This window comes from Phocoena phocoena, chromosome 15 (assembly GCF_963924675.1).
Source record: "Phocoena phocoena chromosome 15, mPhoPho1.1, whole genome shotgun sequence".
Classification (NCBI taxonomy): Eukaryota; Metazoa; Chordata; class Mammalia; order Artiodactyla; family Phocoenidae; genus Phocoena; species Phocoena phocoena.
This window is the reverse complement of record NC_089233.1, coordinates 78,073,720-78,089,466: the sequence shown is the minus strand read 5'-3', so window position 1 is coordinate 78,089,466 and position 15,747 is coordinate 78,073,720. Positions and strand designations below refer to the sequence as shown.

The 15,747-nt window shown below is 46.5% G+C and overlaps 1 protein-coding gene across 2 annotated transcripts in view; it reads left to right on the top strand.

Moving 5' to 3' along the window:
• Positions 1-15,747, top strand: part of ZFP64 (ZFP64 zinc finger protein) — a 78,199-nt gene that overhangs the window by 57,145 nt on the left and 5,307 nt on the right. The window contains exons 1-3 of one of the 2 annotated variants that reach the window (XM_065892119.1): positions 465-570; positions 6,201-6,350; positions 6,522-6,584. In XM_065892119.1, coding sequence (XP_065748191.1) covers positions 465-570; positions 6,201-6,350; positions 6,522-6,584 — 319 coding nt within the window. Of the gene's footprint in view, positions 1-464; positions 571-6,200; positions 6,351-6,521; positions 6,585-15,747 lie in introns of those variants that run through there. The other variant, XM_065892117.1, reaches the window with a different exon arrangement.

Here is a 15,747-nt window from a genome sequence, read left to right as displayed (position 1 = left end):
ATCTGCATTTTAACGAGATCCCCAGTGATTCGCGCGCACATTAAATTGGAGGGGAGCCGTGCTTATAAAAGTTTAATGGGCAAACGAATCACCTGGGGATCTCGTTAAAATGCAGATACGGTTTCTCAAGCTTAAATGTGCGCGCGAGTCACCTGGGGAGCTTGTTAAAACGCAGATTCTGACTCAGCGAGTCTGGGGTGGAGCCCGAGAGTCTGCATTTCTAACGAGCTTCCCAGGTGGTGCGGGCTTCCCGGGTGTGGACCGCGCTTCCCCAGGAGGCCCGAGGTCTTGGCTCCGGGCCAATCAGCCGTCAGGGCTCTTGATAAATCGCCGTTCGGCCGAGGAGCAGAATTGCCGGGACATGCGCGCTTCGGCCGAGGGAGGGGGTAATTTCCGAACTCCGGGAATTGGTTGTGTGAGGCTGGCCACTCGTAGGCACTCGCCAGAGCCCTGGTCCTCACGCCATGTCGCGGCGCAAGCAGGCCAGGCCCCAACATCTCGGCTTCGAGGAGCCGCAGCCTGAGCGCCAGGAGTTCGCCGAGGCGGCCCCGGAGGTGCAGGAGGAGCCGGGTGAGTAGTGCTGCGGACGTCCGGCCCGGGGGGCTGGAGGCAGTTTCTCGGACGTTCCCCAGAGCCGCGCGGGTGCGAGGTCCCGGCTGCCGGGCGTGGAAGGGTGGGTGAAGCTTCCAACCCGAGTTCTGGGTCTCGGGCTTTGCTGCCCCCGCCTTTGTAAGTTACACCCCCCCCACACACACACCTCGTAAATTCACCCTCCTTGGGTAAGTTACGTCGCTCCCCGAGGGGATTCCTGCATCCACTCCCCCTCCCCCCAAGCGCTATGAAATGACGGTTCATCTCCCGAACACGTTGGAAGGATGCTCTGAGACCCCTTTGGGGGCTGTCTTCGGGGTGCGCCGGCACCCGGGTGCCCGACCTCCTTGGCGCTGGGCTAGAGCTGAGCGCCTGGAAGGTGGGCGCTCCGAGACCCGCGCCCCAGGCGTTTTCCTGAGGGATGGGGGGAGATGTCTGTAAAATGTCTGAGCTTCTGCTGGGACTTGGGGCCAGGTGCTGGAGAGACACAGCAACGAACAAGGAGGATAGAATTCCGACCCTCCTGGAGCTTATGGCCCAGTGGAGGCGAGAAAGATGGCACGTGAGATAAAGCGGCGGAGCGTGAGGTGTGTTAGCGCGGAGCGCCGGGGAAAACCTCAAGCTGGGAGGGGGTTGTCCCGGGAAGGCCTCTCCGTGGAGGGCAGCCTCGAGTAAACACTCTGGAGGTTGTGAGGGAGCGAGCGGTGGAGATGGCCGAGGGAAGAGCACTCAGGCAGAGGGAACAGCAAGTGCAGAGGCCTCGGGCGTCAGCGAGGCTGGAACTTGGAGGCGCGTCCGATTGAGGTTTTGAGAAGTGACGGGAGCCCCGGGCTCCGGTAAGGACGTTGACTTCTACTGTAAGCGAAGTGGAGCCATGTTGGGGGCGGGGAGTGAGCGGGGTGCCGCGGTGGGATTTAACAGGCTCACCCCGGCTGCCACCGGGCTAGAGGGGGTCCGGGAGAAGCCTAGGGACCCCGGACTACCCTAGGCCCCCGGGGCAGTATTTCTCACCCGGTGGGCCTTGGAGACTCTGCTTCTGAAGAGCCTGCAAGTAGGGAGCTTCGAGAACTCGCTAAATTGTCAGGCTCCCACCACCCCCTGCGCTGCTGTAATCTCAGGGGTGGGGTGCAGTCGGGGACTCTGCATTTCTAAGGCGCTTCCCCTTCTGATTATCTTGCACTCAGGTAAGACAATGTAGGTTCCTACTTGACGGTCCCTCTGCCCGCCACCTCCCCTCCCGCCCGGGGGTCGCTGCTGCCTTTTGCTTAGCAAGGGGGTAGTGAGAGGAGTTTTAGCAGAACTTTCTTCTCTTCTCTCCCTTCCGAGCATTTTCCTGCCTCGGAAAGGGAGAGGGGAATCTAGTCTCTTCTGCCAGAAGGATCAGACTTCCAGCAGCAGGTCTGTCTGGTGGGCTTTGCTACGCTCCCAAGGAGGTAGTGGAGGAAAGCAGAAGCTTAAAGTCACTCCTAAGCTAATAGTTTGGCATCACGCCTTAGTTTTAAATACAGTCCTAAAAATAAAACCAAAGAAAACCAACCCTTTAGATAAATAGCTAATTAAACAAAATGTTTCAAGAAACTCTTAACATTGCCTTTGGAGGGAACTGGGTAGCTGGGGAGTGGGGTTGGAGACTTTTCACAGTAACTTTTGGATTATACCTATTAACGCTCTAGTACCTATTCCAATAAATAAAGTTTCTTTAAAAAAAAAAAAACCTAAAGCTTGGCTGGATGGAACTACTATAACCAAAATATCCTGTCTTTGTGCGCGAGGTCTAGAGTGGCGATCGGTGGGTGGAACCGGAGTGGGGTTCCACCCTAACCCTAGGGTGGGGTTCCTGGGGTGGGAGCAAGACTTCTCTTGATCCTCTGTAAAAGAATTGGGGAGGTATTGGGGATGTTGAGTCTTTGGGGGAAGCGATTATAAAAGACAATTCCTGAGTAAACCCGGGCTGTTCAAAGTGAGTGCCACGGGCTGCTTTTTCTTCCTGCAGATAGCGCTTGGAGGGCACCTCCTGGAGCCTTGCCCTGTGTTTGGAGAGGTTGGGGAGGGTGCTCTGTGTTGTGCAGCACTGTGGGTGCCAGGGCACCTCCACACCAGCTGCCGCTGGAGGGAAAAGCAGTCTTGCAACTGATGTTCCCCCTCCATGCGTTTTAGGTCTGTTATGATGCTGAGTTAGAAGCCCGCCATTTTTTTTTTTTTTTTTTAAGGTTGGGCCAGTCTTAATTTGCAGATGGCTTTGCAACTCACCTCTTTTGGAGGAGACAGAACAGAGCAGGTCAGTTGGTAGACTTCAATCACTTCAATCATAAGAGGGGCAGGAAAACAGCCTTACCAAAGGAACATCAACAAAGGGTTAAAATGGCCGCTGTGCTAAACTGAGTTCTGTCAGATGTGGCCCCAACCCCATCTTTCAGACTAGAAGAGCCTCTGCCCCAGCTGTACCTTTCTCAAGAGAGTAGGCTTCTGACCTTCCTTGCTTTCCTGGATGCTTAAAATTGAAGGAGGAAGGTGCCTTTAGAAGCTCTGCATGCCTCTGCCATAGTCTGCCATAGTGACCCTTTATAGCCTTGGGCACAGTTTTCTGATAGCTTTAACCCATCCATCTCCCCTCTGCCTTCAAGCCTTCAAACTTGCATTGCTCAGTGTGTTTTCCACTCCCTGAGAATCCGGTGGCTCGTGTGTGTACACATCAGTGAATAAAACCAGTAACATTTATATAGTGCTGACTTATGTATAAGGTTCTTTTACGTATATACATTAAAGAACTTCATCTAAACCTGTGAGATGGGGGCCATAATCCTCATTTTACAGATGTGGAAACTGAGGAACAGGGAAGTTGAGTAACTTACTCAGGGTCACACAGCTAGTAAAGGATAGAATTGGAATTTGGAACTTATCACCTGGCTTCCCAGTCAGTTTGCTAAATCATTGTGCTTTACAGCCTCTCACTTGGATTTCAGCTTTTCAGTCTTCCTTGGTTTCTGTGGGATTAAAAACCCTCAATAGTTTAATGGCTTTCTTTAACATGTGAATTGCTAAACAATGCTAGGTTTTGTGTCTTCCTCTGAGGGGCAGAGTGATGGACTTCACATCTGGCAAGTGTGGGTTCTAATTGGCTGAAACCATCTAGCCCTGCGGCCTTGAGCAGCATCTCTTCCGAGCCAGTATCTCTTCTGGAAGAGCAGAGATTCTCAAAATGTGGTCCCCAGACCAACAGCATCAGCTGGGAGCTTGTTAGAAATGAAGAATTGCCAGCCCCACTCCAGACCTACTGAGTCAGGAACTGCAGAGGCGGAGCCCAAGCCACCTGTACCTTAACAAGCCCTCCAGGTGATTGCGATGCACAGGTTTTTTGAGTAGTGCTGCCTTGGAGTGACACGTCTGCCACTTTCATGAGCATAGGCATCACCTGGGGACCTCGTTAAAGTGCAGCTTCTGTAGGTCTGGGACCTGAGGCTCTGCATTTCGAACAAGCTCTCAGGTCACGCTGGTGTTAGTGCTCTGAGGACCGCCGTTTGAGTAGCAAAGGCTTAAAGAGTAGTATGAGGATATCACTTGGAGTGCTTTAAAAATGCAGGTTGCTGGGCCCACCCCCAGTTAAGTCTGGATGAGGCTTTGGAAACTACATTTAACCCGCAATTCAGGTGATTCTGATGTAGGTGTGGAGGCCGTCCTGTGCATCATAGGATGTTTAGCAACGTCCCTGGCCTCTGCCCACTAGGTGCCACCATCGCAAACGTGTGCACGTGATCATGACAATCAAAAACGTCCCCGGGTATTGCAGAATGACCCCCAGTTGAAAGCTACGGGACTAGGTCAGTTCAGACCCTGTTAAGGGGCTGCTTGGATGTGATAGCTGCAGTCCTTTACCTGAAGCCCTGTAATAGCATTGACTCAGTGGAGGCCGGGCACTGTACCAAGAATTTACATGGTTCATCTCTTAACTCTGAGGCAGGTCAGTGATACCTTTTTACAGATAACCTTTCTGAGCCTCAGTTTACTTAAGTTGCCCATAGTCACACAGCTAGCACGTGGCTAATCATACCCTATGCTTGGAACTGAAGCCCTTATCAGTGTGTTCTACAGCTTCTCATGGCAAGAAGGTTTACCTTAACAAACCTAGCAAGAAAGATGGAATCCACCTTCTATAACTGGGGCCAAAAGTCCCTGACCTTGGCCTGTAATTCATAAACTAGTTAATATATTCTTTAAGATTGTCCTCCGCAACGGGAGAGGCCACAACAGTGAGAGGCCTGCGTACCGCAAAAAAAAAAAAAAAAACAACTTAAGGTATTGACAGCACCTCTTTTTACCTTGGTCTTAAATCTATTTGGAGAGAAATCACTTTACAATCTTCTAGGAGTACTTAGGCTTTGTTATAGAAATTTTTAAACCTGCATATTAGATTGAACCCTATGAAATTATCTGATCATTTTGGCCCACAAAAACAACAGTTTCACCTAGCTTAGCCTTACTAACAGAGAGAATGATACAATGAACTTCGTGGACTAGATGCTCAGTTTCAACAACTAGTTACAGTGGCCAATCGTTTCTTCTGTGCAGCCATTCCCCTCCCTGGATTATTTTGAAGCACATCAGACATATACAATTTATAAACAGCCATTTGTAAACTATTAAAATGCTTTTTAAAACTTTAATTTCATCTTCACACCTTTATAAAAAAAATTCCCTTATCAAACTTTCAGTTAGTGTTTGCACTTCCCATGGTCTTAAATGGCTTTTACAATATGTTTAAATTGGGATCCAAAAAGGTCCTGATACTACAGACCATCTCAAATCTTTTAGTCTCTGACTTTTCTTTCTCCTCCTCCATCTTTCAAGTTGAAACAGTGGCATTTTGTCCTGGAAAGCAGTGGCACTTGAAGTGTGGTCTGTGACCTGTTACTGAGTTGAGTCAAAATAAATTCAGAAGTGGAGAGTAAGCACTTAAAGACAGCTCGACATCCACCATTCTGTCATATCTAATAATGTTTGGGCTTTTATTGTCTTATTCCACTTTTCTCATAATTTGTCTTTATTTTATAAAAAATACTGGTCTGGGCTTCCCTGGTGGCGCAGTGGTTGAGAGTCCGCCTGCCGATGCAGGGGACACGGGTTCGTGCTCTGGTCCGGGAAGATCCCACATGCCGCGGAGCGGCTGGGCCCGTGAGCCACGGCCGCTGAGCCTGCACGTCCGGAGCCTGTGCTCCGCAACGTGAGAGGCCACAACAGTGAGAGGCCCGTGTACAGCAAAAAAAAAAAAAAATACTGGTCTGACGGATTGGAAATTATTCTATGTACCAGGTCTTCCCCACGTTGTTCGAGAAGCACTGCTGCAAAGTTTTGCAGTCTGGATCTTGGCAGTTGGGTCCCTGTCACGATACTGTGTTCCTTTGTCCCCTGTACTTCCTGGAAATTGGTAAAGAGGAAGAGGATTGTTAAGACCAGAGTGTTCATGGCTTCTAACTTGTGATGTTTGGGGTTTTGTTTTTGTTTTTTTTGTGGTGTGGCGGGGGTGGTAGGTGAAATAAGCCCAAACCTGCTATAAGACTTACCGTGGTGCTCATATTTGAGAAATTAAGGAACACTTATTGTCTCAATTTCAGCTTCAGAACTAGATAAAGATGTTCAAAAACCAACTTGTCCCTCCGCTGATAGCAGTGATACCCAGAAAGCCCCTGTCACAGCTCTTCCCTCTGAGTCAAAGGAACAAACAGCAACCCTTGGGGAGAGGACCTTCAACTGCTGCTATCCAGGTAAGAGCAAACTCGAGGCGCTGAGCCCCTTCTCTGTACGGGGCTCGGTCACAGGAGCTCAGCATCAAGTTCACTCACTGACTCAGCACGTGACTTGCCAGAATTTCAAATTCCTGGTAGCTTTCCTCTTTGAGGTTATTTATATTAAGGGAACCTGTTTTTCTTTTCTAGGTTGCCACTTCAAAACTGTTCATGGCATGAAAGATTTGGACCGCCATCTAAGAATCCACACTGGTAGGTATCCATTCATTTGTTCAAAACTTGAGTGTTGAAAAAACCCGAGGATGTGGATATGAACGAAGTGCTGGGCCTATAGTGGCAAGCAGGACAGAAACAGTCTCTCTGCCTCATGAAACTTAGTCTAGTGGGAGGGTCTGGGACCTAAAAAGTCACGAAGGCAATAATGGTAAGTAACAGGCAAGGGGAAAAGTACCGGGACTGTAGTAGGGGATTTGATCTGGGCTGGTGATGACAGGCTTTTCGGAGGAAGAGACTCTCAAGTTAAACTGTGAGAGATGGCTAAGGGACTTGCCGGGTGGTCCAGTGGTTAAGACTCTGTGCTTCCACTGCAGGGGGCGCAGGTTCGATCCCTGGTCCAGGAATTAGATCCTGCGTGCTGCATGGTGAAAAGAAAAAAGAGAAAAACAGAAAGATGGCTGAGTAACCAGATGAGGAGAAAGGAAGGGTTCCAGGCAGAGGGAACCACGGTGCAAAGGCTTGGAGGGAGCAGAAGCAGGATGGGTGTGAGGTGAAGTTGGGGAGGTGGGTGGAGGCAGGGGAGGGGGACACAGAGGCCCTGTGGCCATAGGAACCTTAGATAAGAGCAGTGAAGTTGCTTCTCGAAGGTGCCTTCAGAGCAGCCAGCTGCTAAGAATACAGAGAAACCATACGTGCTGGAGCAAAGGAATGCGTGATCACGAACCAGGCTCTGCACACTGCGTACGGCCTGTTATCATGTCCATTTGTCTAACTGTTATCTGTGGCTGCTTTGTTACCAATAATGTAACAGTAAGCCCATTACATATTAACAATTTTATGAAAAATAACTTTTCTGGCCCCACAGTGGGGTTATTGAGTAGTTCCTGGAGACTGCGTGTTGCACAAAGCCTAAGATGTATTATACTCTCTGGTTCTTTCCATAAACTTTGCCACCCTCTGGTCTCTAGTGTAGACTCTATAGTAGCCTGTATGAGTTGGGATACTGATGTCTTTGCTCTCAGAGAAACCAAACTAAGTGACTGGAACACAATCAGATTTATTTCTCTCAAGTACAATTTTAAGAAGTAAATAATCCACAGCTGTTGGAATAGCTGGCAGCCTAAACATACAGCTTCGACTCCTGGTCCAAGGCAGCTGCTCTAGAACTCAGTCTCTCAACCAGTGGAAAAAAGAAGCAGGAGGAAGGGCTCACAGCATGCCTCCCCTCAGGTCATGCCCCAGAAGCAGCATCCCCTGTGACTTAGCGGTATGATGAGCGGACTCAGCCGTGGCCACATCAGGCACGAAGTGGGGCTGGAAAATGGCTTCAAGAAGGGCAGCCGTACACCCAGCTAAAACCCTGAAGCTCCATCATTAAGAAGACAGCTTTCTGGACAACCAGTCTCTACTGGAAATGGGCGTCGTGCTATGGAAACTAGAGAACAAAGGCTCAACTTTGCCTGGGAAGGGTGGATCGTGAAAGGCCTCCTAGTGAAGCCTTGAAAGGCAAGGCTGCCAGGATGATGTCGGTGAGAGCATGCAGACTGTGGGAGCCATTTGAACAAAGATGACCCCCCCTCCTCCCCAGCAGGGTGGCCTGGCTAGGCAACTTCAAAGTGGGTGACTCTGCCCTGAGGATAACTGAGCAATCCTCCATTGGGGCGGTGCTACTGCCATCTAGTGGGTGGGGGCCAGAGGTGCTGCAGAAATCCTGCAATGCACAGGACAGGCCCTACAAGAACTGTCAGGCCCCAATGTCAACAGTACCAGGTGGACCTAGAGAGCTAGGCAGGGGCTGGATTGATGTTTTATTGAGGTGATACAGAGCGTGATGGGGATACAGAAAGTATAAGGCAAGGCCCTGTCCTTGGTGGGGTTCACTGAGTCAGGGATGCATATGTAGGGCAGACCCGTGCTTCTCTGGTAGGTATACACTTGAGCTGCTTCTCTGGATCCAGGGCAATTGCTCTACTTCTCTGAATCTCTTACCCAGTGGAAGGTAGGAGTGGGGCCTGGGGTGCTCACAGCATCTTTCTCTCTGGGCATGACCCAGAAGTAGTATCCCTTGTGACTCATGGAGTAGTGAGGAAGCAGCTAAAGGTTGCATAAAAGCAAAGTATTTCAGTCCTGTGACAGTCCAGGCATGGTGGCCGGGCCCCATGGTTTCAGGGACTCGGGCTCTTCTTTTGTTGCTTTGATATCCCAGTGATGTAGCTCTCATTGGTGTGGTCTGAGATGGCTGACTGCACCTTAAAGGCACATCCTAGAAGTTACACACATCATTTGAGTTGACGCCCATTTGGCCAGAACTTAGTCACATGGCCACTCTTAGCTGTGGAAATGAAGGCCGGGAGCGTGAAATCTTCAATCTGTGTGGCAAGTGCCCAGCTACAAAGAGAAGGTTCTATTACCAAGAAAAAGAACTAATATAGACCAAATGACATCTCTGACGCAGCTGTTAGTGGGAGGCAAGGATGGCAGTATATGTATGGCTCATCACTTAGGGACTTTTGCCAAATGGGTAGAACATTGATTTCCCAGCCACTGTTTGAGATCTCTTACACTTCAAAATTGAAGATCCCCAAAGAGTTTTTTTTTATCGACAGTTACTGCATTAAAAGTTAGAATGAAAGCTTTAAAACATTATTCATTTAAAAATAACAGTAGACGACTTCCCTGATGGTTCAGTGGTTAAGACTCCACACTTCCAGTGCAGGGAGTGCGGGTTCAATCCCTGGTCAGGGAACTAAGATCCCACATGCTGTACCACGTGGCCAAAAAAAAAGTAAATTAAAAAAAATTTTTTTTAAAAACCAGTAAGCTCATTATATATAAACACTTCTATGAAAAGTAACTATTTTCCAAAACTGTGATAAGTGACATTGTATACACATTTGCAAACCTGTCTTAATAGCTGGATTCTCATCCCTCTATTCGAGTATACAGTCTATTGCCATGTGTTCCTTGGAGGATATGAAGAAAATCTGGCCTCTCATATAATGTAATTGGAAATGGAGGAGGTTTTTTGTTTTGTTTTGTTTTTTGTTTTTTGTTTTTTTTGCAGTACACGGGTCTCTCACTGTTGTGGCCTCTCCCGTTGCGGAGCACAGCCTCCAGACGCGCAGGCTCAGCGGCCATGGCTCAGCGGGCCCAGCCGCTCCACGGCATGTGGGATCTTCCCGGACCGGGGCACGAACCCGTGTCCCCTGCATCAAACCCATGTCCCCTGCATCGGCAGGCGGACTCTCAACCACTGCGCCACCAGGGAAGCCCTGGAGGAGTATTTTGATAACCTTTTCAGATAATACTACACCAAAATACAACAAATGATAGTTTGTTAAAGACTAGTTGCTGTATAGAATTTGCAGTCATATCCATAAATTTTTCAAACTGTTAAGTTAAAATCCATTCATTAGTTTGTTTTCCACTTTGAATGGCTCCTACCCAGGCTTGATTTGACAGTCATACACTGGACGTCTGGGAAAATGTAGGTTTTACTAACTTTTATAATTGTTCCAAATGTTGACCCATTTCATTGTAACCATAGGAGAAAATCACATTTAATATTACCAATCTCATCAGAAGTATCTAAGAACTAGGATGCTGCGGGCCCAGGGTAATGGGGATATATGTTCTGAAATCTGAACTTTTCTTTTAGAATCCAAAAGTTAACCTCACAGTATCATCAGTAACGTTCCTTGACACGACAGTCTCACTTAGTTCATATTTTAGAAAACATCTGCCAAATACCAAATCTGAAAATAATCATGGTTTTTTCAGTTCTTTCAGGCCAAAATGGTGCAACATAAGAAAAGCACCCAGTTTTCAGTGCAATCGTCCCACAAGCGCTTGTTCTCAAGCCAACTAGCATATTTTGGTTTACAGCAGACTTTTTAAAAAATATAATTGACATTTTTAATAGGGAAATTTACCATTCAGATTTCAAATATACTAAATAAGTTAAATATTAAAGTATATGACTTACTAGCAAATATAGGAGGACAAATTTATGGGGGGAGATAGACAGGCAAAAACAATTAGCAAAGACCACAAAGAAGACAGATTAAATATGACTAAAGTTAAAGCTTACAATAAGATACGATTAAGGAGTTAAGACAAGTGTCCGACAAGAAATGTGCAACGTGGGGCAGAGTTCATCTTCAGAACACACAGGATGCCTACAAATCAAAGATCACTCCAACGGAAGAGGATTTGAACAAGCGATCACTTAAGACGTAGAAGTGCCAATATTCACATGAAAATCCCACAAGGAGTAAAGTCCAAAAGAAACGAGTACTGTATTTTCCTCAGTCGGCTAGCTGGAAAGTTCTAAATTAAGACTGTGAGAGGGAAGAGATATGGGAACTTATGTATATGTATAACTGATTCACTTTGTTATAAAGCAGAAACTAACACACCATTGTGAAGCAATGATACTCCAATAAAGATGTAAAAACAAAAAGACTGAATGACAGAGCATCATGTATCACCTGGCACTTAATTCAATCACCACCACACCCTGCCTCCCCACCTTCCAAGTGGGGATGTGCTTATCTTTTTTTTTTCCACTTGTATGTGGAATCTTTATTTTATTTTATTTTTTTATATCTTTATTGGAGTATAATTGCTTTACAATGGTGTATTAGTTTCTGCTTTATAACAAAGTGAATCAGTTATACATATACATGTGTTCCCATATCTCTTCCCTCTTGCATCTCCCTCCCACCCTCCCAGGATGTGCTTATCTTTGGGGAGGAGACTGGGATTAAGGACGGGGGAGCGAGGGGGGACGTTGGAACTGGATAGAGTGCTGAAAGGAGCAGGACTAGTTTCAGAAGAATTGTGTGTGTTCTCTCCAGGCCTCTTGCTGTCTTAGTTATTCTAATAGTTCAAGTCCACTCTTTTGGATTGTCCAGGTAGATTATCCTATGCAAAGAGTGAGTTTTCCTCTCTTTCTACTTGATCTGGAGTGCCTTGGCCGTGGTGCTCTGGGTCAGAGGTGAAGAGTAGTGGTGAAGGTAAACCATCCATATGTTACCCCTTAACTCTAATGAAATGTCTTGATTTTTTTTTTTTTTTCTGGGGGGTGGGGGGCTGTGCTGCATGGCTTATGGGATCTTAGTTCCCTGATTCCCTGACCAGGGATTGAACACGGACTCTCGGCAGTGAAAGTACTGAGTCTTAACCACTGGACTGCCAGGGAATTCCCTTATTTTTATTTATTTTTTTAAACACCATTTGTGGTTCGAGTCCTTAGAATTCTCTCGAGATCATTTATCATGTTAAAGAAGATTTTTTTATTCCAAGCCTTCTGAAGTTGGTTTGGGGGCATCTTTGGTTTGAGTTTGGGTTTCTTCATCAAGAATGATGATTGAATTTCAAATGTTCTGCACTTAGGATGGTTCTCGGGCGTTTAGCCTCATAAAAGAGAGTGACTTCCAATGTTTGTATTTTTATCCCACTCTATTTCTTCCCTTGGTATTGATATCAGAATTAATCTATCATGAAGTGAGTTGAGGCATTTTTTTCTTTCCCTCTGTGATTAAACAATTGAACACGAAAACACTTTTGCTGGAAAATTGGTTAGAACGCGCCCACAGTACTCTGTTTATGACTTTTTTCCAGAGGCTGGAGAGGGTGTAGGTTAGGCTGTGATGACAGTGTCCATCTCAGTGGCCACTGAAGCCTGCTCTGCTCACCCCTGTGTCCCCAGAGTCAGTGTGAGCTCTGCTCCTTGTGGTCTACTCTCCGGGACCTGGCTGATGGAGAGACCGCTCTGGAATACGCCAGATAAAGGCGTTCTTGACCTTTCTTTTTTTTTGCCGTACGCGGGCCTCTCACTGTTGTGGCCTCTCCCGTTGCGGAGCACAGGCTCCGGACGCGCAGGCTCAGCGGCTATGGCTCACGGGCCCAGCCACTTCACAGTATGTAGGATCTTCCCGGACCGGGGCACAAACCCGTGTCCCCTGCATCAGCAGGCGGACTCTCAACCACTGCGCCACCAGGGAAGCCCTTGACCTTTTTTCTTGCTGTGGACTCCTGGCAATTTTGTGAAGCTTACGGGACCCTTCGCAGAACAGTATTTTTAAACATAATAAAAGCACATTAAACTATATTTAAGTACAATTGCTGTCAAAGTGTTCATCGTGTGGTATTTTAATACACTAAACCCTGGCTTTTCTGAAGTGTGGTACAGACCAGAAAGGTCACCACCACCTGGGAGCTCGTTAGAAACACAGAATCTTAGTCCCCACCCAGGCCCACTGAATCTGAAACTGCATTTTACTTTGTTTCTGTGAACTCAGCTTGAGAAATGGGGAGATGTTGGTTAAAGGGTACAAACTTGTAGTTATTAGAGGAATGAGTCCTAGGGATCAAATGTACAGCATAGTGACTGTAGTTAACAATTCTGTATTATATACTTGCAAGTTGCTACGAATAGATCTGAAATGTTCTTACCACAAAATGGAAACTGAGGTGATGGAGGTGTTAAGTAACCTTATTGTGGTAATCATTTCTCATGATATACATGTATTAAATCATCACATCATATACCTTAAACCTACACAATTTCATATATCAATTATATCTCAAAACTGTGAAAAAATCTGCATTTTAATGAGACCTCCTCACCCCCAGATGATTCGCTGGCACAGAAGCACTGAAGCTCTGCAGTTAATTTTCAGATCCAGTGGCTGGTCTACTAGCTTTTTTTTTTTTTTTTTGCGGTACGTGGGCCTCTCACTGTTGTGGCCTCTCCCGTTGCAGAGCGCAGGCTCAATGGCCATGGCTCACGGGCCCAGCCGCTCCGCGGCACGTGGGATCCTCCCAGACCGGGGCACGAACCCGTGTCCCCTGCATCGGCAGGCGGACTCTCATCCACTGCGCCACCAGGGAAGCCCTGGTCTACTATCTTAATTGTGAAGTAGTGATGAGCATAAAGGATACTGAGAACTACAGCAAGTAGAATGTGGTCTGAACATGGCTCATGTCTATTAATGGAGGTCTTGGGTACTATTATTATGGTTTATTGACTACATCCATAATTGGAGGAAATGCTAAATTCCAGTTAGAGGTAATGGAGATAAAAATTTAATCCTTTCTCATGCAACGTCTTGGATCCCCTAAATTGTATCCATGAGGCCCAAAATAAGAACCCCTGCTCTGGTTGAGAATACGCCTGCCAATGGAGGGAACACAGGTTTGATCCCTGCTCCAGGAAGATCCCACATGCCGTGGAGCAACTAAGCCCATACGCCACAACTACTGAGCCTGTGCTCTAGAGCCTGTGAGCCACAACTCCTGAGCCCACATGCTGCAACTGCTGAAGCCCGCACACCTAGAGCCCATGCTCCACAACGAGAGAAGCCACCGCAATGAGAAGTCCGCACACTGCAATGAAGAGTAGCCCCAGCTCACCGCAACTAGAGAAAGCCTGCGCGCAGCAACGAAAACCCAACAGAGCCAAAAATAAATAAATAAATTCATTTAAAAAAAAAAAAAAAGAAACCCTGCTCTTCACAGGGAATAAAGCAAGCCAATATTTTATAATAACTATAAGTGGAATATAGCCTTTAAAATTGTGAATCACTATGTTGTACACCTGAAATATAATATTGTATATCAACTATACTTAAAAAAAAAACCCTGATTGGGAATGTTACAGGCCATCTTGGGCAAGAGAAGCGAGTGTAGCCAACCAGACACTGGCTGTTTTTTGTTGTTTGTTTTTGTTTTGTTTTGGCCACACCGAGTGGCTTGCAGGATCTTAGTTCCTGTACCAGGGATAGAACAGGAGTCCTAACCATTGGACCACCAGGGAATTCCCAAGGCACTGGCTCTTAAAAGCATTTGCCTAACAGTAACTCATCCGTTTTGCTCCTCTTCCATTGGGCAGAGCCAGTCACATGTCCAAGCCTGCAGTGATGGGACCATGCAGCATAATTCTCCTGGGAACGACAGTGACTATTTGAACATTAAACAATTTACCTTGGGGTACATCTCTGACATAGCAGTTTTTCTAAATGGTATCGCTCCATTTTCTTTCTTGATTCAGACTGTAATTTTATATCTTCCTGGATGATCACCATTTTATTGAGTCTTCTAAACTGATTGGGGTAAAGGCCTACTTAATAATCATGATTGCGTTTGTCTATTTCTTGTCCACTTTCTCCCTTCCAATGTCTATTAAAATGGTTCTCAGCCAGATACAATTTTGTCCCCCTCCCCCCAGGACATTTGGTAATATCTGAAGACATTTTTGACTCTCAGAACTGGGGAGGAAGGTGCTACTGGCATCTAGTGGAAAGGGTCAGGGATGCTGCTAAACATCTTACATGCACGGGACAGGGCACAGCAAAGAATCACCTGGCCCCAAATGGTTGTAGTGGTGGGATTGAAAACCCTGGCCTATTGGTACCTTTTCTTTGAGCAAACCTTCCCCTTTTAACAGCCATTTTTTGTTTTTATTGATCCAAGTGCTGTTCATTTCTTCTAGTTTCTTGAGTTGCAAATGGTGCGCTTGCTTTCAGCCTTTTGTTTAAAATGACCTGAAATTCACAGACATTCTTCTGGAAACTGACTAGGCTATGGGCTTTGATACATGGAGCTCCCCCTGTTCATCTCTTGGGAGTTTGTAATTGGATTTCGATTCTTGAGCAAAAGTTGTTTTAAAACATGTCCTACAATTTGCAAGCTTTTCTTTGAAAAACCTTTTGTGAAACTGTGTTAGATTCATAAGTCTGATTCACACCTACTTAGTGAGTTCTGTCTCCTCAGTATAAAATTTTTAGTGGCTTTCACCATGATTTGTTTTGCCTAATATTGATATTTCTGATGTCTTTTAGCATTTTCCTAGAGTATTTTTCTATCCTTTTCTACTTCTCTGCCATTTTTATTTGGGTATCTTAAGAGCATTAAGCTGATTTTTAAAAAATGTAATTGACATTTTTAATAGGAAATTTAATCCATTTGTTTCTTGTACTAAGTGATGTTTAGTTTGATTTTTACCTCATTTTGTGTTCTGTTGTATCCCCTTTTTTTTTTTTTTTTTGCGGTATGCTGGCCTCTCACTGTTGTGGCCTCTCCCATTGCGGAGCACGGGCTCCAGACGCACAGGCTCAGCGGCCATGGCTCACGGGCCCAGCCGCTCCGCGGCATGTGGGATCTTCCCAGACCGGGGCACGAACCCATGTCCCCT